The 25692-nt window shown below is 27.5% G+C and overlaps 2 protein-coding genes across 9 annotated transcripts in view; one reads left to right on the plus strand and one right to left on the minus strand.

The window, feature by feature from the left end:
* The window catches only part of LOC107441900 (MPN domain-containing protein), a 30994-nt gene extending 22227 nt beyond the window's left edge, over positions 1-8767 (plus strand). For 4 of the 5 annotated variants that reach the window (XM_016055302.3, XM_016055304.3, XM_016055305.3 and 1 more), the window contains exons 12-14: positions 1970-2040; positions 5451-5540; positions 6762-7370. In XM_016055302.3, the coding sequence (XP_015910788.1) occupies positions 1970-2040; positions 5451-5540; positions 6762-6980 (380 nt within the window). In that variant the 3' untranslated portion in view covers positions 6981-7370. Of the gene's footprint in view, positions 1-1969; positions 2041-5450; positions 5541-6761; positions 7371-8685 lie in introns of those variants that run through there. The other variant, XM_016055307.3, reaches the window with a different exon arrangement.
* A 5541-nt stretch (positions 8768-14308) lies between these two features.
* LOC107441901 (Krueppel-like factor 6) overlaps positions 14309-25692 on the minus strand; it is a 145213-nt gene continuing 133829 nt past the window's right edge. For all 4 annotated transcript variants that reach the window (XM_043044044.2, XM_071182913.1, XM_071182906.1 and 1 more), the window contains exons 2-3: positions 17534-17897; positions 14309-16042 (exon numbers count right to left, since the gene is read on the minus strand). In XM_043044044.2, the coding sequence (XP_042899978.1) occupies positions 15867-16042; positions 17534-17897 (540 nt within the window). In that variant the 3' untranslated portion in view covers positions 14309-15866. The remainder of the gene's footprint in view (positions 16043-17533; positions 17898-25692) is intronic.

The following is a 25692-nucleotide window of genomic DNA, read 5'->3' on the forward strand; positions in this document are numbered from 1 at the left end:
AACCACACTTTGCAGTAACTAAATTTTGCAGGCAAATTTTCAGGTACTTATACAAATGTTTCAGCTGGACAGGTTTGACGTAAAGTAGAAAACTTTCTATTAGATTTTAAAACCAGCCTCTCAATCTGTTGACAGTGTCAGTAACTATTTTTTACATTTTGTAGAAATAAATGTTCTAGTTTCCTGCGCAAAACTCAACAAACTATGTTTTGATCTTCTTTTTATTCTCATTTGATTTTTCTAAATGTTACTCATTTTTGAGACTTTTGAAAGATGTAAAGATACTTTTTTTGTTGTTGATAAATTTACTCTATACACATTTACAAATTTTGTTACAAAGCGAGTTGTTAATTCAAAACTCTTTTCATCATTCCATTTGCATCAAGGCCATTTGCAAGTTTATGTGTGACATTCAAGCATTAAATCATATACACATTTTGAACAATAAAATAAATGTTAGATATACATGTTTTCATTTAAACATTTTTCATAATATCTGTTATTCTAAAGTTTTAATTGCTGTAATTATTTATATTTACATTAAATGATAATTGCGAAGTCAATTTAAGAGACTTTTTTATGTGCTTAACATGTGTTTCTTTATCAGCCTGTTTTACTTTTTCTCATTGCAAAAATTGCCAGAATGGATATTCTTTTAGAACTTTCAAATAACTCATATAAATATATAAATGTTAAAATTTAGTGTGCCATGTATATAGATAATTTACATTTACATTTATGAGCATGATAAATTTAAATACAATAGCAAAAATATGGCTGCTGTTCTTAACTAAACTGTTTGATTATTTCACTAAATTACACTATGTAAAAAAATGTCATGAAATATTAATTTTTAAAACCTGTATTATAGTTGAATGCATTCACAACTATCTTTAAATACTCTTTCTTTGTATACTCTTATCTTTATATGCTCTTTATAAAGTTGGAATTCTGCCCAAAAAAAGTTTGATCATTTAGAGTTTCATTGCAAAAAAAAATTAGGTACAGCTGATGCTTATGATTAATTATTAAAATTTAAATTAGTTCAAAGGGATAAATAAATGTTTAATACTTTGCATGAATAAAGATTAGAATTCACATGATTTGTATGTTAGTGTATTGTTTAAATAATGTCGATTTTTTTACTTTTTAAAAATGGTGGGAGAAAATTTTGATTTTTGAAAATTCTCTTTGACTTACATAAGTAATTTTAAACTTGAAATTCAGAAAAAGTGAGTTTTAAAAAAAACTAGAGTAAAGTTTCAAGTGCCAAAAAATATTTGAAAATATTGAATTGAAAACAAATTGCTGTAAAATTACCTTAAGTCGATATTATCCTGCACTAATTTGTTCGCATTTTGAGGGTTTTTTTTCAGCATTTGAAACTTCCTTTTTTCTAAACTTTTAATTTGAAAATAGCATACAAAGCGATGCAGAATTTGCCATGAAAAATTTCTCTTTTGGGTTTTTTTACGTCTCTTAAGTGTTCAATATGCTTAACACTATACCTATTTTGTTTTGCAATTTTCAGATTAATGCTAATAATAGTGAAATATATCGTTCTTATGGGTTTATACAGCATTAAAAGAATATTAAATGTTAATATTTACATTTCTTTTAAAGAAATTTACATTACATGGAAATTTGTATACCTTTTTCATTTAAAAATTTATGTAATGAACTTTACTTATTTGTTTTCGTTACTCAGATTAAAGAACCTTTTTTTGTTTTTTTTTTAAATTTATTATCACAGCATTAAAAGACAAATTTACATTTCTATGGAGCAGATTTATATTATGTATAAAAATGTTTACCTTTTTCATTTAAAAATTTCTGAAATAAGTTTTACTTTGTTATAGTATGCCAAAATTAATGTGTATATCATTTCAATTGATGTCTGTAAAATCACCAAAAACTTTTAAGTGTTCTCCATTGATAGTTATAATATTGCAAAAATTTTATTATATAGCTCCATATGACACACAACGACCATCGATGGAAGCTGATTATCTGGCTTATTGGGTTATGCCACCTCCTGAGGTATTTATTTCTTTTAAAAATTAAGTTCATGTTTTAAAAAATATGCTCTTGTTGTATAATTTTCTGTTGGTTTATATTGTATGGAGTTTGTCTGAATCCTTTTGTTAAAAAAAAAATGAATAATCATTAACCATATTGCAAAAATCACATCACATATATTAAAAGGGCATTAGATAAGTAATGATACTTATTGAAGATGGAATATAGTTAATCAAAAATAAGAGATTTGTTGTTATGCAGAAAGCATGTAGCGGTACCAAAATTATTTCCATGTTCCTTATATTTAAAAATAACCAAGACAATCAAAAAGACATTTATCAAGCAGAACTTATTTTTCTCTATCTGTATTTACATTTTTTTTATGAGAAAGAATTTTAACAGTCAGTCTGAGAGGCCTTGACATGCCATAATTCTCCGGTCCAACAATCACAAACGTGTGTCAAATCCTTAACTTACACCAGTGTTATCTATTGGTTTACAAAAGTAAACAATGAAGAGATCATTACAATTTAATACAACCCTGTAACTGAAACATTTTTATGCTAAAGTGCAACTTTTAAAGATACTTAATTGAATAACCTTAAATAAGGATTCATTATGCGATTAAGTTGAATAAAAGGTAGCCATTAAATTTATTGATAATATTTTAAGAAGAATAGAAATATTCTCATGCAATTTTTGTGAAAATTAATTTTTTATGTAATTTGAAAAAGAGTAGGAATGGCTTGAAATAATTGTAAATTTATGAAATAAAAGAAATGTAAAAGCTTCAAAATATGCAGTGCTAGAAATCTTTTGTATGGTGCAGCATGTCTTTTTATTGACTTTGTGCCTTTAAATTTTACATTCAATCAATATGTAATGCCAATAATATTTTTTTCTATGACTATGGATTTGGAAATTCATAGAAATCTTAGGATTTATTAAAAATTTTGAATAACAAACATTAAAGTTTAACTGTATAAACTGAATTGTTATTCAACCAATAATTCATTTTAACTAAAAAATAATATAAATACATTATATATATATTTCACATAATTTATTCTTGTAGTTTTCTAATTATATTTTTTATAATAACATGCCATTATTAAACATTTAATGCTATTATAAAATTTTATTAAGCTTTAGTAATTATATCTTTTTTATTGTTACTCTTGTTTTTCTTTTTTATGTTCATTATAATGATAGACAACAGATATTTGTGTTGTGCATTACATTTTCCGTAAAGGCTAGTAAATTTATATGCCTTGAAAATGAAAATACTTGATAACCTGCTTGTCTATTTCTATTTCTTACGAAAACAATACATTTAAAAATTAGAAATTTATCAAGAGATACCTAAATACCTGGATTTATGAAAGAGATACCTAAAAAGGTAATTTTCACATCACTTACATCAAATTCCTTCACATTGTAGTGTAATACACTAGTGTCCCTAAGATCATGCTTTACACAATAATGTTGCCAGTGTTGTGAAATGAGTTTCACTTACATGTAGGAAGACATCTATGGTAATAACTCAAATTTTTTTAATGTATTGTGCACATCCCTCTCTAATACAGAGATAATTACGCCTTGGGTTGATTTTTCAATCTGTACTTTTAGATATTTTTAATCATTTTGACACAAATTTAACTGTTTTTATCCAAAAATCTTATAAGCATCACCACCATTATATGAATTTTAAACCAATTTCTTATAGATAGATAGAAACAGGATAATTATTTTGACTAAGGTTGTATTTTAAAAAAAATTTGACTTTGAATGTGTTAATTTTTAGTTGCATTAGGAATTTTCAGCTCTTATTACAGAATGTTTTGGCCTATTTTGCTATCTTAATTTTATTTCTGACCAAAATTTAATCAACAAGTGGGTAATTATTCAAACTAACATAGTTTTAATTCAAGTGTTCCTAAAATGGGCCAAACTCCTTGATGTGTTAAATTAATCTTAATGCTTCCTCACACAATTTTTTGGCACAATTTCGTAGCATACCATTACATGTCGCCTCACATGTGATGGTATGCCATGATGAAAATGACCTTGCTGAATGTAATTAATTATCTCGTTTGGACTTTAACCGAATATCTAAATCTTCAGTTCAGCAGGCTTGGGAAAAACTCTACAGATCATAACTAAATAATAAAATATGTGAAAATTTTCCTTTTCTAGATAACTATCATATCGTATCTATTGAATGCAAAACCCAAATTTTTAAATGATCCTTTGTTGGTCATTCCCATGCCATAAACAGCTGATCCTTTACTGACAGCTGATCCTTTAACCATATTTTAAACTATTATAATAGCTTTAAGCATTTGATTAGCAAACTCTTTGACAGCCTTTATTTTGATCTTAAATCTTTGCTTGGTGTGAAATAAATCAGAATCTTATAAAGTTTATCAAGACAATATGACTATATTCTTTACTTTGAAAAATAAGAGTAACTTTTTAAGCTCGTGGCTGGTGCCGCATATCCATTTCTTCTACCCTCTGAGTTTTTTTTGTATGAATCAATTAATAGAGTATTGCTGATTTTATTTAGTTAATATATTTTGCCAGCACCCCGGTGGCAGAAATACTGCGACATTGTCGCAGAACGTTACAGAGTTCTTGCAGAAAGAATTTTAAAAAGTTAAGAAAAATTTGTTTTCTTCTCAGCAAAAATTTTCGAAATTTTTACCTCTGAAATTATGTTTGAAATATGCCTTTTTCTCTCGTAATTCTTAAATTCTTATTTTAGAAGGATGAAAAGTAAAGAATATTGAAGCAAACAAATTTCTTTCCTGCAGAAATGTTTTTTTTTCTTCACAATTTTATTCAAAAGGTGCCTTTTTCAAGCATCAGGGGCGAAAGAAATGCTCTGTATGTTTTTATATTTATTTGGAGAAAATGAAAAAAATTTTGGTTTTTTTTCTTTCGATTTTACAAATTTAATTTTTTTTATTTTATGTGATGATGATTTGAGAAATGCAAAAAAAAAATAATAATAATAATTTGTGCATTTCCCTTGTACAAATGTAGGAATATTGCCCATGATATTAGTATGAAAAGTATTACGTATTCATTTTAAAAAAATATCTGTACAACGTTTATGTTACTTTAAATTTAATTAATAACATATTAGTTATTATTAAAAGTATCTTGCAGAAAGTAATAAGTAGTAGAGAGGTTTGTCGCAGAAAGCCCAAAAAAATTCTGCCACAGTTGTCAGCACAGGTAATTGTAGTTTAGCTTGTGAAAATATGTTCATTAAATCATAAGGTATTCTGTAGTTGCAACCAGATAGGTTTTATTTTTTCTGATTACATTTATGTCTATTTCACTATAATTTGTCAATGGAAAAATAGCTGGCTTAGTTTTGTTAGTGAATTGTCATAAAAACACTTTTTTTATGTATATTTTAGCATAGGCCTCATGAGTATGGACGCCCAATGCAAATGATATATAGCATCGCACATGACTCATTCCTTACTCAAGATTTACTCATGGAAATGGTAACTTTTTCTTTTATTATAAATTTTTCCTTTTAAATTTTTTTTTGAAAAAATATAAAAGAGTAAAAATTATAATTTGAAACAGTACTTAAGAACCATTTTAAAGTGTAATCATATTAGATAATTCCCTGCTTTTTCATCTATCAAAATTGTTAACTTATTAGTTGTATCAGCGTTTTGATTAATTTCAACATGAGCTCAACCTTTTTACAATTTTTGATCATTTTGTTATTTTAATTTTATAAGGGAGGAATTTAATGTGTGCTGTCTCAGAAGCAGCTAACAAGTTGTGCAGTTGATTTAATTACTTTACAAACAATAATATATAAATGTTTATTAACAATACATTTAATAATTAACTATACTTCCAAAAACTATGTGTTGTTTTTATAACCAAGCTATGATGCATTATTCATCCATAGAAATAAGCATATGCGACTGTAACTTATGGAAGAAATAATTTTAAAATTAATTACCACATCAATAACTGCTTTTTGAGATTTTCCTAAATCATTTCTCTGGTAATGTATGCAATATCATATTTTATTATCCTATAGTTTTTATTCTATTAAAAAAATGAATAGCTACAGTGAAAAGTTTCTGAAATAGTGGTGATGATGTGATACCTTTTCTTTCTTTAGTACTGAGAGATAAGGTTAAGTAGAGTGCATATTGTGTAAAAACAGTTCAAAAGAATTGTCACATATTTGGTAATAATTTTAATTTTACATCCTTTGAAATGCAATTTATTATATTTTTGAAGACTTTTGGGACAAAATAGTTAAGTAGAGTGCATATTGTAAAAACAGTCCTAAAGAATCGTCACATATTTGGTAATAATTTTAATTTTACATCCTTTGAGATACAATTTATTATATTTTTGAGGACTTTTTGGACAAAATAATTATTTTTTAACATCTTTTATTTACAACCATTTTCAATTCTCATTGTTTTAAAATTCACTTTCCCTTCTAGCTAAAAACATTCAATTTTTTTTCCTAGTTTAAAAGTTATATTAGTCAATTCAGTATTCTGTTTAGAAAAAATCAGAAAATTAATAATAAATGTTTCACAAAACTGAACATGTTACTAAGAGTCTGGTTAGATCAATTATCATAAAATAGTTGTTCCTAATATTATATGTTTAGATTTTAAATTCTATTAAAATGTTACATTTATAATGTACTTGTTGAAAGAAAATTAATACTTTTTCTTTTCCAGCGTTTGATATCGGAGTATTATCGATCTACAGGTGAAGCAATTGATTTTAATGTGGATCTTGGAACACCACAAGCAGGTGGTTCTCACTGGGAGAAGCTGCAGTCTTCGCTCAGAACTAAACTTCCAAGAGATCTAATGGTTACTGGAGCACAATCTACTGCACAAGCACAGGCAGTTACACATTTTTGGGACTTCCTCAAAGGTTTGATTATGACATAAACAAAAATTCCTATTTTCATTACATTATGGATGCAATCATTTTTTTACAAGTATTCTAAGAATACATCATCCATTTTCTTTTTATAAATTATACATTGGTGTATTGTGGTGTGGTGAACTTTCATGGATGCATTGAGGGATTTGGTTTCAAAACTGGCGCAATCTTCTCTCTCTCTCGCTCTCTCTCTCTTTTTTCTTTTTTTTTATTATTTTAAAAAAATGAAATGAAAACTTATCTCATAAAAGTATTTTTATTTTGTTTAAATGTGCAGAGAGTACTACTTAATTGTTTAAAACTTTATTTTTATTTGTCATAAGATCGATTTCTTTTGACATAAATGAATTATTTTTAATTGTACTGAATTTTTTAAATTTCAAAAATAATATCAAGATTAAAAATATTTTTTATTTAATCAGTATCAATTTATTAGTTTAAAAAAAATATATGTACTTTGATTGGCAATCAAACTATATTTCTTCATGAAAATAAATTAACCAAAGTTGACAGCCATTTTTTACCTTTTTTCTAAAAAAAATAAACTTGGTTTTCCGTCCTTCTTTTCCCCTTCACATGTGCTGTGAGAATTCAGTCCCACAAGTTTTACAATACTCTATCACAGTCATCAAGTATTGATTGTTACCAGCTTTTAATGTTTCACTTCAGACATACTGTAAGTTCAAAACCTCTTCGGTTATAAAAATAAATTCTACAGCCACCAATGTCATTAATATTGCACTTCACATAGAATGTATGAACAAAATTCTTTATAATCACAATAACAAACTCTACAGTAGTGTTTTAGTATTACAAGTAACTCACTACTAAATTGCTATTAATAGAAACTAATAAGTCAGTGATTAAAATATTAAGCTGTCTTTCTTTACCCAGTAGCGGGTTCAAGCTTACCGAGCCTTAGGTCTATTTAAGTCTTTAAAATCAATTAGTACACAATGCTAACCATGTTGACACCCTTATGTCATTTGTCTCAAAAGTGTGGAGTAGTGACCCCCTGACCTCTTTGGTCGACAAATTTACCGTTGTGTGAGTACTTAATTAGTAATCATTAAAAGGATTAGCGTCTCTATGTACTGACCTTTAAAGAATTGAACATTTATAAAATTAAAAAAAAATTTTCATTGCATAACATAAAGCTTCAATTTAACCCATTATAAAAAGGATATATTTTAACATTGTTAAGTAATATAATAGTGTGAGCAGATTTAACACAATCGATCAATAAAATTGGATGATTTTGAAAACAAACTTACGTTATTTCGAAATTTGTTATCTGAAATAAGTTTGGCCCAAAGCTTGCACTAGTTGGTCGTAGTTTGGTCCAAAACAAGTGGAAGAGAAAGGATATGAAAAAAAAAACATTGTTTTAAATAGTTTTAAGATAGCATTTTAAATGTAATGAAAATTTTGAAACATGGGGTGAAATGTTGTAATTAGTTTGGTCTAAGTAGGTTAAATCAGACTTCTGAAAAGTCAAATAAAAGTGCAATAAATATAAGTCATTAAAACTGTGAACCTTGATGATTTGAATTCTTATTATCCAAAATAAATTTGGTCTCTACTTCATATGATCAAGGTACTACTGAGCATATAACATTGTTTTTAATTATTTTTAAGAGAATGAACTATTTAACTGTATTAAAAATTTGGAAACATGAGATAAAAATGGTTTCATTAATTTTGTCATAGGAAGTTAAACCAGATTTACCAAAAAGAAACTGAAAAGTTAATTTTCATGAAGAGGGAATGATGCTAGTTTTGAAACCAACCACCTTGAGCATGAGTCGTGATATACAAGTCATTGTGAAGTTTTATTTGTATATGTGCATTGTGAATTTTCATCCAATCCTCTTGGAGGAAAGAAAGGTTCCATTTTTTTTCTGAAGATGTTATTACTATATACCTGTGATCATATTTATTTGTGAACATCAAATGCTCGTTTTATTTATACACAATTATACTGGCGACAGTATTTATTCTCATTGGTTTTCTTGGGTCCCATTTTATCATATAGTCTATTTATTTTTATAGAGTTCTATTTTATTGTTGTACATAGGTTATAGACTTAAAAGTTTCCGGTGGTAAAAATATTATATTTATTTATTTATAATTTTTTTATATATATTTTCATCTTAGTCCTAAATTGTTGAATTGTTTTCTGTATATTAATATTAGTTACATTCCATTGCAGAAATTATGCTATATAAAATTCAAAGAGAACGATGCTTTCATTATATAAACCGGTGAAATTACCAAAACTTTTTTATTTGTATGCAATTTATTGTAGTTAAATACCTATACTAGTCATTTCTTAGTGTATTTGATTTTGGATAATGCCTAGTTATTTTGAAATTTTTTTTCCGTTATAAGTGTTTTATTTACAAAATACTTTGTTTGAAAACCCTTTATTATTTTTGGATCTTAACTACAGCTACTGTAATGTTACTGATTGTTATCATTATTCAACACATTACTATCTATTTTATAGTAAATTCGATGGTTAATTCAAGAGATAGGGAAAATTTGAGTCAGATAAAAGTTAGAGCTAAAAGGATTTTTTTTCTTCACTTAACTAAAAATTCAAATAGATACTTAAAAATTATACGTTTTATTTTAAATTCAAGTGAAGAGTTAAAGTGAAAAATTTATTCATTAAGTTATTTTTAAGCTGATTTATTTTTTTCTTCATTGCAGTATCCATAAAAATTAATTTTGTTTGTGGTTTTGACTTATTTTGAAACATTTATATTTACACAATATAAATATATGATATAAGATCTTACAAGTGATAAAAATTTTGTTGTTTTGTATTCGAAAAAAAAGTGATACCAATTTTTTGTGACTTGTCTTAATATTCCAGTCACCATGAAGTATTTATTTTCTGTTTGTATAAAATATATCAAAATTTTTATTTGATATATGCATGATTTTTTTGAAATTTTAAGTTTGTTTTCAATTTTTACAATGCTTAGTGCAATGTTATTTCTGCAAATACTTCTCACCCCCAAATGAGTTCCATTTCAACTGTGATTATAAATGATTTAAACCTTAAATTGTTTCTATTTTTTATACGATTACTGTGGTGGTTTTGACCAGATCGTAAGATTAAACTTTAATGTATTTATTCATCCATATTTAATGCCTTGTATGAGATTTTATTAATCTGCTTCATGTAGATTTCCAAAAAGGCTTGGCTCATATATGTCATTAACTATAAGGCAAAATTAACGGTCGCCATCGGCCACAAGGTGAATAATTGTAACAAATGATGATTAAAAAAATTTCTACTAGTCGTCCCTTTTTTCATCTAAAATGCTGCCCTTGTGTGCATTTTACTTATTATAATTTTTTGATGATATTATGAATATTTTATGATATTCTGAAAATTAAATTGTTTCAAGATAATTTCTTAATATTTTTCTAGTTTTAGAAATGAGCTCTGTAGTATTCACCATATTTTGTGAAATTCCTTACAATATTAACATTTTCAGTTGCTTAATGGTTTAAATTTTTCAATTTTTGAAAAAAATGGCAAGATGTTGTATTAGAGGCGACTGTAAAAAATGCTTTTATGAAAATTTCTTAATATTTTTCTAATTTTAGAAATGAACTTTGTATAGTTACCCTATTTTGCGAAATTTCCTTACGTTATTAACGTTTTCAGTTTGCTTAATCGTATAAAATTTTCAATTTTTGAGAAAATGGCGACATGTTGTAAGAAGTGGCAACTGTAAAAAATGCTACTGCTGACCAGAAGCAAAGTTTCTTCCTTTTGCCCTGTATCATTAAACTTTTAATTGACAGAAATAGCTATTCTCCCGATGTTTTTTATTAGAAAAATTGTGTTATGCATAAAAAGTTGTTGAAATTTAAATGCATAAAAATGGCTATAGATTAAGATCACAAGAGACTGGGAGATGTAACACATCAGAATTTAAACATATATAGTATTTTTTTATATTAATTTTTTAATATAATAGCATATTATTATTGCTTTCATTCGATTTAATAATCAATATTTTTAACCATTTACTATGCTGTTATATTGTTAAAGAGTTATTGTTACATTTTCTTTTTATTGATTTTTATATTAATTTTTATTTTGAATCAACAAAGCTATTTGAATTTAATAGTATAGTAAATTTAAAAGTTTATGCAGTATAATATGTAAAAGCACTTCTTTTATTTTCCAAAATAAATTAAATAAAGACACTATGGTTTTCTTCTTCAAATTTTTATGATTAGTTATAAAATTTCAATTGCGTCTCAAGTTTTATTTGTTTTGTTGTTATATTAAAGAGATATTTTTGATGATATTATAAAGCTTGAAACTTTATTTTATTCAATTGATTATTCTCATTTCAAAATTTGAAATCTATTTTAACTGTGATTTAAGAAATTTGTTTTTTAATATTATGTTTTATCTTGATAAAAATCCTGTTTGAATATTATTGTGCAAATTGTGTGGGCAATTATTTAGTACAGCATATAAAAAAAAATTTGAATAATTGGAAATGAGGGCAAAAATAATTTTATTCCTTAATGAATTATTTCCAATAATTGGCATGAGTATTTTTGTTGTTACTGTCAAGTGATATAAAAATTTATTATAACAAAAGTAAGTATTTAAGCAATTTTAAGTTTATTTTTTAAATATTTGTTCTCGGCTTTATTTTATTTCAACAAATATTTATTATTCTTAGTCATAAATCTTGCTTTTGGTATTATAAAAAGGTAATATTATTTAATTATGTTTTAGCTGTGATTGTACATAATTTAAAAATTTTTTATGTGTGTTCTTTATTTGGAAGTGGTAAAATTTTCTGAATTTTATAGTGTGCAATGTTTACCTGTGGATATTTTGCAATATGTAATGCGGCAATTAATTTTTAGCACTGCAAAAATTTAGTGTTTCATTTTTTAAAATAAGAACGAAGGCACGAAGTTTTATCTTCTCATTTTTTTCATCTTTTTAATTAAATTTCTAATTAACTGAAAATTTATTTTTTTACATTTTATTCTAGTGAGATATTACCAAAATTTTAATTTCAAGCCAAAATATTACCAAATTATTATTTGAGTTTAAACTAACGGCAATGCTTGATGCAATATTATTCATATTTTATATTTCCAAAGATTTGTTTATCTTTATTCACCCTAGAGCATTGTTTTCCGACTGTCGGTCAACGCACCGGTGCTGCAAATTCTATTCATGGGTCCACAAACACCTAAAGTTTGCAAATTTGTTATTTATTCAATAATGAATAAAGACCCTTTTTTTCTCTACTTATTAGCATCTTTTAACTTATAACAGATCAGACGTTAATATGACATGATAATGTTAGAGTGCATGCTATTAACTCTGTAAGCGGCTGTTAAGATTTAGCCTTTTTCTTCGACCTCTTTATGTAAAAATACATATTCGGTTACGGATATTATTAAAACAAAACATCGAAATCAACTTAATCTTTGGTGTGTTTTACGTGTTGCTGTATCTAGGTTTGACACCTAGAATTGACATGTTAGTTAGCAATAAACTACAACAGCAATTTAAGTTTTGTAACTTTTTTTGTTTATTATTTCCTTTTTATTTATTTCGTATTTATTTGTATTCTCTTATTACTTAGAGATGGTTATATAATTTGTTTTCCTTCTCTTGTTATTTGAATTCCTGTAAGTTTTATTTACATTTAAATTAGTTTAAAGCTCAAAATATTTTTCATTGTAGATATTATATGAATGATTTGAAACACTGGTCAAAAAATTTTTTAAATGCCATGATGTAATAATTATGTTTGTTTATAAAACACCGAACCAGTCCTTCGAGTAAATCTTGTTATGAAACATACTCTGCTCTAGTTGTCATTTTTAAATTTCATTTAAGCTAAGATTGGCAGTAATTTTAACAGCAATTTTTAAAATCATAATTTCAATTTTTTTAAATTAACAGCTGTGCAATAAAAATCTATGAATTTATACTTGATATTAAATTCTTATAAGTGATAAACTGTTATTTTCATTTTTAAAAGAAAAAAAAATTTGTTTACCAATTTTTTTAGGCCCATTTTGGATTTACTAAGGACATTAAGTATTTGTACTATATTATTGTTAAAAACCTTAAAATTTATTTCAAATACATACATTGTAGTCTTTTAAGATTTTAAGTGTATTTTTGTACTTATAGTTTGTTTCTTCAGATTTTTATTACTCTTTCTTTAAAATCTTACTATAAAAAGTTGATATTTCAATTCTAACTCCGCAATATCATTATCTTATTTTTGTTTACATTTTATTAAGTGATTTTAATTTAATTTATGATTGGTACTTAATATTCAATTTCTGTTGTTTTCCCTAAACAAATATGAACAAAATTTTTATTTCTACAATATATGCTCCATTTTATATTTTTTCAACGAACTGTTTTTTTTAATTTTTTTTATTTCGTGTTTAAAATCTTAGCCTAGACATTTTTTTACTTCAATTTTAATTGTGACGGCATTTAATTTTAAAATATTGGTATTTTTTATATTAATTGTAATTTTGGAACTGCCAGTATTAAATCCAGCTTTTTTCAAAAAATTTCTGCAAATAAAAAAAATTCTCTCTTGCATTTAATAATAAAGTAGTATACTGGAAGGAAATTTTATACGATACTGTTTAAATACGTAAAGCTCGGACAATAAAATAAAAAATTTTAGTTTGTGAGGCATCCTACTAAGAAAGGTTGAATAGAGAATTCTAACTATCATATATTGCCATTTCTGCATTGTATTTAAAAATTTTAATAAATTTAAGAATGCATATAGCATTTAATAACAAATGTTACCTGGCAATTTCTTTTATCTCTGCTCAGTTTAACCAACTTAACTACATAATGAGATGGTATAATTTTTAAAAATTAAAAGCAAACTATAGAAAAAAATACAATAATTTTTATTTTAGCTTTATCAGTAGCATCTCTTAATATTGGTTAATGTAAAGATCAAAGGAAGTTGAAGTAAATTAAATATTTTTTTTTGTTAAATTTTTATATTTGTTTTTCAAATATATGAAAATTTATTACTCGCTAATTTTTACTTGAAACTAAAAATATTTTACGTTTCTTCATGTTATGACCATGTTTGTTTTCATGAATTGTGTTCAATCTGTGAGTGTCACCTGTACCTACTTCACAAATTCCATGTGTATATGTAGCATTATGGTGATCAAATAATGTATGTATTTTAATTTAGCAATAATGTGTTTTTAACCTATAAATAAAAATGTCTTGACAAACTGTGAATCTGATTAGTGTTGAAATGAAGTAGACATATTTTCTTAGAAACAAATATATTTATTTTTAGAAATGCATCAATATAATATTTAAAGAAAACAATTTACATAATAAATCTTTGCCATGCAATTCTTAAACAACTCTATAATAACTAATCTAATAAGGCTTCAATGTTTGAATTCGATTTTACAAAAAAATTTTCCATGACAAAGGTTGTGCCGGTAGCGTGCAAAAAAATTGCACCCAGGTCTTGGTATTTTATATTTATTTAAAAAAGACCGAGTGCTTTTAAATGCATCGGTAAATGAAAATAGCTTTCAACCTCAATAATTCAAAATTGCAAATCATCAATTATAAATTGTACCAAAATAGCAAATCACACAAACAGTAGTGTACCCAATAATAATAATTATCAACAACACATAGTTTACTAGTCAAGTATTTTTTTCAGTCCATCTAATTTAGTATCACACAATCATTTTTCTTCACATAGCTGATATTGATTACGCTATAAAGCGCTAAGGTATCTTTCAAGCAATAGCAAGAAAGCTTTTATTTAAGAGTAAATCCAAGCACAGGAAATAGTTATTTGTAAAGCACAATAGAGATATCTATTTGAAAGTAGAGTGATTATTTTAATGGCATTACATATTAATTGGTACGAGCTTTGAAATTCTTTTTTATTTTAATATTCACTTTTTAAACTCTGTCGTTTTGGTACATTCATCTTTTTTTTTCATAATTTTTTATTCATTTATTTAATTTTTTTTTTTTCATTTTTCATCAGTCGAGAGTACTTATTTACAATGACAAAAAAATCAACATGGAAAACAGTACAAATGATGAATAGAACAGACAGTTCTCATATATACAAGATGGTTCAATGTAAAAATGAATTTTTTGACGATATTGATGCTTCTTTTTTTCTAAAACCATCTCAGTTCTTCAAGGCATGGTCATATTTCATGAGCACCGACTAGTTTGAAGCAAGGCAACTTTTCTTCACAAGATGACTCCTTTTTGTTACGAGGTTCCGCTCTCAAAAGCCCTTCGTCTTTATTCTAGTGGTCAAGTTATCATCATGAATCAACAACAAAACAAATGTCAAAAGAATGCATTAACAAGCAATGAGCAACACTGAATTTTTATTTTTTCCAATATGAGACTTCCTTCCAAATGTTCACATCTAAAAATGACTACAACACATGACTTGATCCATTCTGATGCAAGGCAGTGACGAGTAATGAATGACAACTTACAAAAATAACCCGGGAATGTTCTCTCAGTTTTAGGCATCACCAGTAACCGGAAGAAAAAAGCTTAATTAAGTCGTTCGGGAGAAAGTATGAATTAATGAATACAGTTAGCAAATGAAATGTTTGATCAAGAAAGACCTTTGAAAATGAGTATCTGTTTTCCTCCCGAAGAAACTTTTATTTTTTTTCAACTTGAACGGTGAGCTCGGGTTTTTGCAGTAGAAAAAAAAGGGAGGAACGCACCCCATGCCAAAGGGTCATAGTATAAAAAAATGTTTTTACAAAAAGCGTTTATGTAAAAGGAAAGAGGCGATCATGGACTAGGTGTTTTGGTCCAGGGGTCACTGATGCCGCTTCATATGTAGTGCAAGGTGGTCAGAGCGAGAGAAACAGCGATCACAGAAGCTGCATTTGAAAGGCTTGGAACCGGTGTGCTTCCTATAGTGGCGCGTTAGCTCGTCTGAACGTGCGAAGCGCCATTCACAGCCTTCCCAAGAACACTTGTATGGTTTCTCACCTGAAATTAAAAAGAATACATTACAGATTGCAAGCATTATTAACACGCAAGCAAAAGCAAGATTCTTAAAAATATATATATGTAGTTCGAAAGGTTCTCCTGCCAAATGGTAAAGATGAATTCATTTTTTTTAAACCTTTAAATTCATGCTAGAAAAAAAGAGTGAGCATTACTCTTTATCAGAACAAGTTAAGAAAAAAAAGTTCTAAGTTGCATTTTTTGAGGTAAGACCTTATTTTCTTAAAGTAAAGCATTCCTGGGCAGCCTGTTGTAGGCCAGACGAGAGAGATGGGGCAAAGAATATAGAAAGGAAAAGAAGTCCAGCTCTGAGAATATGCAACTAAAAGTGGGAACTACTTGGTTCTGTATGCTATACCAGAAAAACAACTTACAGGGTGAGAAACATACTCAGATTTAACAGAGCACGGTATTAAGATTCAGCGCATGAGCATAGAAGCAAAATGACAGTCTGTAGGTACATCACCTTTGAACCGGTTATTGGGCAACACTAAACGTATGGTTGGGTACGCTGCCTCTAGCCTGCCACAGTTTTATTCTTTCTTTATGTCAAAGTGTGTTTTAGCAGTTTCATACTATTTAAATAAGGTCAATAACATTGATTTATTTTGCCTAGTTATTATATTTTGGAGCTCTTAGTGAATGAATGTATTAAGTGATAGTCGGGGTGATTTTGAACTGGAAGAAAGTTTACAAGTGCATTTGTACAACATTCATTCGACAAGTAGTTTTAGAAAAACGCCAAGAGTGGAAATGCTATGACGAGAACATTTAAAATGAATGTTTGGAGTTTATACAAAATGATTCAGCTAGGTGGTTATAAACTTAGGCGGAAGCGAGAGCAGCACATCGTAATAATTGATATATGCATAGCAGACGGCACTAGATGCACTTCACTGTTATGTCCATGCGCATTCATTTGTTTTGGTACTTTAAATTATATTAAGTTTGTATTTTCTAATAATTGTCGAAAACTGCATTTAAATTAGCTGTTCTGTCAGGTCCAGAAATAAACTGTTTTTACTGTAAACTACGAATCTGTCAACTAACTTGCAGATTTGGTAGCCAAATCAATAAACTACAATGAAGAGCTATTTATGGGTCTATTTGAATGTAGTTTTCAAAGAAAATAATTAGAAAATACTAAATTAAGATCATTTAGTTAAATAAAATGACCGGTTCCTATGGGCACAAACATTTAGCCCATTACAGAAAAGCACTTCTAGTTGTGACTTTTCCAGCTAGGAATTGCTTACTCTCAATGCTTATGATTTGTTTTATGTCTCCTTTATAACCGCTTGGCTGAATTACCCTGTATGTTTCACTAGTTGGTAACTTGTGGACAAGAAATAAACGCAAAATTTATGAACGTGTAAGCTTAAAGGTAATCCTACTCCAATTCACTGATAAGTCACTTTGAACCTATATAAGTTTTGGAATGGAACTATTCTAAATATGTATATAGAGTGTTACCTGTATGCGTTCTTTGGTGAGCTTTAAGGTGTGAAGACTTTGTGTAGACTTTCTTGCACCCACTAAATTGGCACTTGTGGATCCTTCGCTTGCTTCCATCTAGAATATCGAAGCGAGGTCTAGATTCCTTAACTGTCGTTATTCTTCTACTTTTCTCTGGAGGTTCAGCATCCAAATCAGACACTGATAAACGGTCCTCTGAACCACTACTGTTCCCACTGTCCGTCAAACTACTCGTACTACATTCTAAGTCCTCAACGAATTTGGTCTCTTCCTTTAAAGAAAATCGGTCCCACAAACTATCAGGCGTACACTTAAAGGATTTTGGCTCTTCTTTCAAATACCGTTCCATTTCCATAATCGTCTGCAAAAAAGTAGACTGCAATTAGTAAATCATAGAATGATCTCATAGTACTACTATACAAGGCAGAAGAAATAATTTATTAATAGTGAAGTATTGTAAATACAAAAATTTCCTCCAATAAATTTTTTTTACAATCCACAACTAAGAAAAAACAATTCATAAAGTAGACCTTAATGGCAGATTTATTTCTTACCACCTACAGTACCCAAAAAATGTTATTTTAACATAAAATATCAGTTTTTTTTTACACCCAGTGTTTTCACTACAGCGCGAGAAAGCGAGAATCTCGCATATTTTTTAATATTCTCGCATTAAAAAATGATTACCGCGAGAAATTCGCGCATTCTATAAAAAAATTTCAAAATTCGCGAATTTCTCGCATTTTGAAAAAAATTTCTCATTTGCGCCATTTAGAATAAAATCCGTTTCACTTTTCTTCCTGGATCTTTTATTATTTTCAACATCTGCCCCATTATCTAGCTTCCCTATTTACCAGTATTGTTCAGAACCTTTAAGAACAACAGAACACCATCCTTCCGAACCACGGAACCTCTTTCAGAACGCATTTCTCTGCAACCACGTGTTTACCGTAGGTAAGGTTTCTTCATGTAAGACGTTCAAATTTTTTGCTCGTTAATGTAAGATGGACAAATACCTTGTAAAGCCAATATCTTCTACTCCTTAACGGACGAATGAAAATGAAACAAATGTGGGTAGAAACGATCAAAACGAAACAAATACGCATTTGAGCAACCTAATGAGAATAGCTGATGAAAAAGTAGATGTAGAACATTTTCCATATGATGATGCAGCAAAAATATTCTATGCTTTAAAAATTAGAAGATGTTAAAAATGCATTATATTTAAAGAAATGATTTTTTTTTTCAAGTCTCTGTGTTTTTTTTTTTTAAATTTTTGAAATCTTACTTAACTTTTTGAAATCTCACCCTGTTTTTGAGAAAGGGTGCGAAATTCTCACCCATTTTTTTCTGAGATGAAAACACTGACACCAATTTTCAAGATAAAACAATTGATTAAGTAATTTTTTTGAATCATGCTTTTAATGTGAAACATCAAAAGTCCCCCCCCCTTTCATATATTTGAGAGAAAAGTACACATATTTCAAATGTAATGTTATGTAATCAGTTTTCAAAACTGAATATAAGCGTTTTTTTATAAAAATTAATATTAATCCTTAAACAATTCTATTTTTCATAATAACGAAAGTGTATCACTGATTATAAATGTTATTAATTTTTTATATGTCAGGAACGTCTTCCATATAAGAACTTTATTTCACCTAATCGTTATAAAATTCTTCTCTGCCCCCTAAAGAATATGAATCAACCCTTTTGAAAAATGTGCAAAAGGGTTTTTTTTCCACGATAAATTCTATCACTGATTAAATTACAGTTTAACACATAAATGTTTCTAATTAAAGTGAATTGATATTTTTTAATCATTCATAACACTCTTGCTAGAAAAATTTTACAAGTGTTGAAAACTAACATTCAGGTTCAAACTATCCCTCATTTATCGAAAATTTATTTTGTTTTATTTATTCAAAACATTAATCCTCCTTTATTTACTTCCAAAATGACTCCCAGAAATTTTGATCCATTAACAAACCCTTCACAAAATATTTTATTGTGAAAACGATCGTACCCTTCGCAAAACTATCATTTGAAAAACGGGATCAACGAAGTCTTCAATTCATAATTTTAAAACTAAAATTTCTTTAAAGACATGATTTCCGTTTGTTTTTCCCCCTGCAAAAACAAAACCTTATTTCTCATATTTAAAAATTATGTACATTTTCCACAAAAAAAAATCTGAAGAAGCCATTGGTTTTCGTGATCATTTTTTTACCAAGTCAGAATCCCAATTTTTTAAATTGTGAGTAAATTTTTCACAAAATGTCTGGGATAATAATTATGCTTTAAGTGAATCTACTTGTATCATAAATTAGATGTTAAAACAACAATTCTAAAAACGTGTAACGTAAAGGAATCGAACACCACGGAATACAGAATGTGGAAAAATATCTATCTGATGTCTGATACTCAAGCAATAATATGAAAATCAAAAGTTTATGGTTCACCCTGGGGACAATTAAGCTTTCATTCCTTGCCAACTGTTACATACATAGCCTTAAGGTAAATTACGACAGACGTAAAGGAACTAAAATATAATTTTAGAAAATAGTTTCAAATATCGCCCCCTAGAGGATTCTCATTCGCGGTTGTATCAAATGCTCATTAAAAATCGAAACTTAAAACCGAAAGCTATTTCTCCTAAATTGATTTGCTCCAAATACAAGCGAATGAAAATAATCTTCCACCATTACCACGATCGATATGCAATCGCATAGCCTAACTCCTCCCTTTAGGAACTTGCTCGTCAAATTTGCTTTAATTTAAACTTACAATCTTTATTCGATAAAAAGATAACACAATTTGTGATTTTAATTTCAGCGGATACTTTTGTCTTAACTCAATGGTGCGATTGGAAAGTTCAGTGGTTTAGAAGCAATCGTTTTATGCTTTCTGAATAGTTGAAAAGTAATAATTTCAATCTGGAATTATAATTAAATACCAAGTTTTGCCTTCTTCTTTAGATAATATATATATATATATATAAAATTTAGCATTGATAACAAACATAAATAAAATTATTTACTTCCCACTTAACAACAGAACTTCAACTTTTCGGATCAAATCTATTGCAATTATGAGACAAAATACTTCTGGAGCTGTGATTTGGTGAACAAAATTCTTCAAAAGTCAATCTAGAGCAGTTTTGTTTTTTGTTGTTCAAATCTAGTGCAAAGTTAATCTTTGCAATTTAGCAAAGATACTAACTTAACGAAAATTATTTACTTCCCATTTAATAATAGAACTTCAACATTTCGGTGCAAATTTGGGGCAATTATGGTGCAAAATACTTCTTCTAAAACGAATCTAGTGTGATTTTTTTTTAACAAACATTTTTTTAAAAATTAATCTAATGTAATTTTGGAAACAAAAACCGTCGATAACAACGTCGTCGAAAAACCGTCGATAACGTCGATCCATTGCGCTTTTTTTTTAAAGCTAATTTGGCGTATTTTCTACATTTTTGGAGGACGATTGAAACAAACGGAAAGGGGGAAGAAGGAAAAAAAAAAAGAGTCCGGTTTAGAAGAGCTTGATGGATATATGTTGCAGCTGTCACATCATTGACTAATTTGTTTATGCTACTAATGTTATTCTATAACGCAAATTCCTTGTTGCTTGTTTGTAATCTTTTGTGCTATTTTCAGATTATTATGAAAATAATCTTTCATAATAAATAATAAGATAAATAAAATATGAAAATACTTTTTAATTAATAATCTGTAAAATACATATCAAGAAAAAAATATCATAACAATTTAATAAAACATTATATTCGTAGACTATTACAAAATCAAGCGTACATATTGTACATACCAATTAAAAATATTCAATTGTATAAGCACATAAACCTGCAACAAATGCATGGAACATACTAAATGAATGATTAAATTCTTTACCATATTTCATCGAAACGACAATTTTAATATATAAAAGCTATTGTATAAAATAATATTCTCATAAACGGGAATGCGGTATTAATTTAATAAATGCGAAGAGATAATGATAAATCTTTTCAAAGCGAGCATTATTCTCAATTTTTAAAACGCTCCATTATGAGATAATGGTTTTTCCGTGCAAAAACTTTAATAACTAGTTCTCATTTTTTATTATTAAATCGCTTTCATTTTCCCTGCATTCAAAAATGAAAAATTTGAAAGATAGGGGAAGTTTTTCATTATTATAGATACGCATATATTTAAATATTACCATTACACGTCTATAAATATTATTTTTTCAAATACTGAAAAAATTGATGTGGTTGATTTTGTCTTTTTTACAATCGATTCTTATGCTATTGCTATCTAACCAAATGAAGTATTGTTACCTTTGTATTTTATTAAACTCAATTGAATGAAAACAATATTCAAGCGAACTAATAGTTTTTTTTCGGGGGGGGGGAGGCGGTGTCAGGTTAAAAATTTACTTTTACTGTACTTTTTATGAAATTAGTCACTATTAGTTTAAATAAAAGATTTGCATATAATATACTAAATTGAATGAGATTAAACATGAGTCAATGGACTATTCGCTAATCAAAACTAATGGTTTTTATCGATGTGAGATTCTCCTCTCTTAAATCACCCCCATTTCCCCTCAAAAAAAGGGTTAAACGTACAAGGGAGAGTAGGGGAGTTTCCAGCCATTGTTTATAATGACTTAACAAAGCTTTCTATAAAAAAAAAATCTTGAATATTCGTATTTTTGAAGAAAACCTTTTTTTAAGCTATAATTACAAGACTAAAACATTTTAAGAATTAAACAATTGGTCAGTTAAAAGCAAAAAAAATAATTATAATAATAATTAATCACAGTTCCAAATCTAACTTAATAACTAATCCTAAATATCTGACAGATGTCATAAAAATCTTCATTTAATGGAAAGACTCAACGCAAATGTACATTTCGCATTTGTATTTGAACTACTGCATAAATACTTTAAAATATTCCCTATAATAATTGTTTCCTCATAGATAACAACTGGAAATCAATATTTATACATTGAATATATGACAGATTAAAGCCAAGGCCAAGTAAAACAAAAAACTCGAAAGAACGTAATCTCGTTTGTAAAAGACACGGCACCTTTCGAGAAAAGTCATCACTATATCTGTAAAAATGACGACATTGATGCGAGTTGCAGCTATGTCACCTAAATTATTATCAGCAATCGAATATGCCCTTTAAAGGCAAAAGAAACACAATGAGAAGTCTTTCTTTTTCTTACTTTTTGACTGCTTAAGGTAAATAAAAATTTTCGCTACGAAACAAAAACACGTTCAATAAAAAGTCATTAAATCATTAATGACTGGTCACCTAAAAATAGGCTATGAATATTATTATCAATACAGATCGTTTTTTTCTGACTTTGATTTTTTGTATTTTTAACGCTAATTGCAATCAGATATAATTTTTTTTAATTTGCATGGATAATTAAGCAATGATATAAACTTAATTAATGTTACTAATGTCCATTATTTCAAAAATAAAGAAATTTTTTTAAAAAAAATAGTCTGTTCTATAACTTAAAGGAACAAAATAAAAAGTTTTCAACTCTTAGGAGGAATAAACTGATCTCCATTATACTAAATGACAGTGATCGCCATAAAATTGTCACTTTTCTAGAAACTTTTTGAGAACATTTGCCAAATTTAGGTTTAGACGATTGTCTAATGTGCCAAGTGCGCTAATAATAAAGCAAAAATATTTTTAGGGGGGGGGAAACATTAGTTTATGTGATATTTTAAAAACAAACAAATTGTCATTTATCAATAATTTTTCATTTAACTTCTTAAGACGAGCATTATTTGATCAAAATTTTAGAAAATTTATATCTTTTTAAGCAAAAGAGATTTAAAAAAAAAAAAAACTCAAGGAAGCAAATTAAGGCTTATATCGTGCAAAAATTTTATTGTAATTCGGTAATTCAAAAATACCCCCCCCCCCAAAAAAAAAAANAAAAAAAAAAAAAAAAAAAAAAAAAACCTCAAGGAAGCAAATTAAGGCTTATACCGTGCAAAAATTTTATTGTAATTCGGTAATTCAAAAATTCCCCCCCCCCAAAAAAAAAATTTCTATTATAACATTACGTCCCTGACTACTGAGATTGTGATACGTTCAAAGAAATTTTGTATGTAAGTGTAATGTATACTTTCTAGGAAGCAATTAATAACCGCAATAATGCAAAGTTCATGTTCAGCACAAAAAAAAATATAAAATAATTAAATAAAAAAAAGTATGCGGCTGTTTAAAAGAGCAAATTTTTTCTTTTATAATTCAATAACAACCCCTTAAATATATTAAGAGGGAGAAAAAAGAAAAGTAACACTTAAAATAAAAAAGAAAGTATTTTTTTTTATCGAAAACAGACGCTTTTCAAAGAAGGGAGAAAAAAGAGCTACAAGCTGACTCACTGGCAACTTCGTTTGAAAGACGAAAACGATGAGGCAACAAATATTGAATCAAATATGCGAGGAACAGTTGTTCAAACAGCACCGGCAAATTCTAAGGAAATTGGGAAGAGAGAAGAGCTGGAAATAGTAGAAATTGGAATCAATCAACTGAAAGTCCGACGCCGGAAGTGACCGACTGAAAATAGAGTAAGAGATCCGAGATGCATTTTGGCTGGATGCCAAGTTTTCTTCCATCTCACACTCAGCTTTTTCTTTTTTGTCATTTTCTTTTGTTTTAAGGGAACATACTTAAAATTATGTTTCTACATTGAAGATCACATTCGTTTCTAATTTATTTTGCAATAAAAAATAATCTGCGAAATATAAAGATTATTGTGAATTATTGTTATTTGTTTCTTAGTGAACTCTATTACTTCTTAATTTGTCATTTTCATAAAGGCAGTTCTCAAGAAGTGAGAACATAAACACAGATCTGAACTTAAAGCTCTAACAACAATTAAGCTTAAATTTAAGATTCTACCGCATTACTGTAATTGACATAAATTATTTCAAAAAATTTCTTTAAATACCTTAACAAAAATAATTTGTTTTTTCCAACCAAAAGGGCCTCTAGTTTGGACATTAATGATGTTAGCACTGTAACATCAATGTTTAGAAGTAAAAATAAGAGTTTAAACTTTGGATTGGAGGGTTACTTGATAATATCCTTAATATTTTGGTAATATCCTTGATAATATCCTTAATACTTGATAATATCCTCAATACTTAATATTTTTAAAAAAAAAAGCAATTTAGTATTTTGAAGAACATTTAAAACACTAAGATATGAAACCACTCTATTGTATATACATATAAAAAAAAATCAAGCGAATAAATAATAAAAATTAAAGTAAGCGCTTTAAACTTATTTATCCAAACTTAAAATAATTTTTCAGTATTCAAGTATTTTCTTATGTTTTTCTGAAATATTTCTGCAACAAAATGTCATTTTCTTTCACGTGAAATTAAGGTCTCCCCACTTAAAAAATGCAGCGTATGCAACACGGATAGTTTTTAGCATAAATTTTTTGTTTAAGAAAATCTGGTGTCCAAAAATTCGATAAAAAATTACTATAATGTTAATTTTATTTAAATAATAAAGTTCATAGCATAAGTTATTCATATAATATAAATATCAATTTAATTCGGATTTAGCTGCTGTTAACGTTATTGTTCCCACTTTTTGAGAAATACCCATACAAAAAAAGATATAAAATATAAATTAATAAATTTAATATATGCATGATAGTTTTTAAAAAAGAGAATATTTTATTAAATTTAAGTTTTTTAAACCAGTACTTCAAGATACTTAATGGAACATAGAAATCAGCAACATATTATTTTGGCGTTACCCAAAACCCGTACTAATCATCTGGGATCCCCACATTTTAATTAATATGTTGCATTTTGAACTCCGTACATACAGGTTTATATAAATAGCACATAATATAACATTAATTTTAAGTAAAATTTATCATTTAAAGTTATTTTTTTTTATCAATAAACAGTAGAATGAAATGTTTCGATTTTTAATTTCTTAAGATATATAAATTTTAAACCTAATCGGAAAAAGTTAATTCTCACATACGAATTTCGTTATGATTATACGAAAGAACTCGATTAGTTTTTGATGGCTGTAAGGCTCAGCTATAAGGAATGTGGTAAGTTCTGAAAAAATCCTAGATCGTT

This window comes from Parasteatoda tepidariorum, chromosome 1 (genome assembly GCF_043381705.1).
Source record: "Parasteatoda tepidariorum isolate YZ-2023 chromosome 1, CAS_Ptep_4.0, whole genome shotgun sequence".
Taxonomy (NCBI): Eukaryota; Metazoa; Arthropoda; class Arachnida; order Araneae; family Theridiidae; genus Parasteatoda; species Parasteatoda tepidariorum.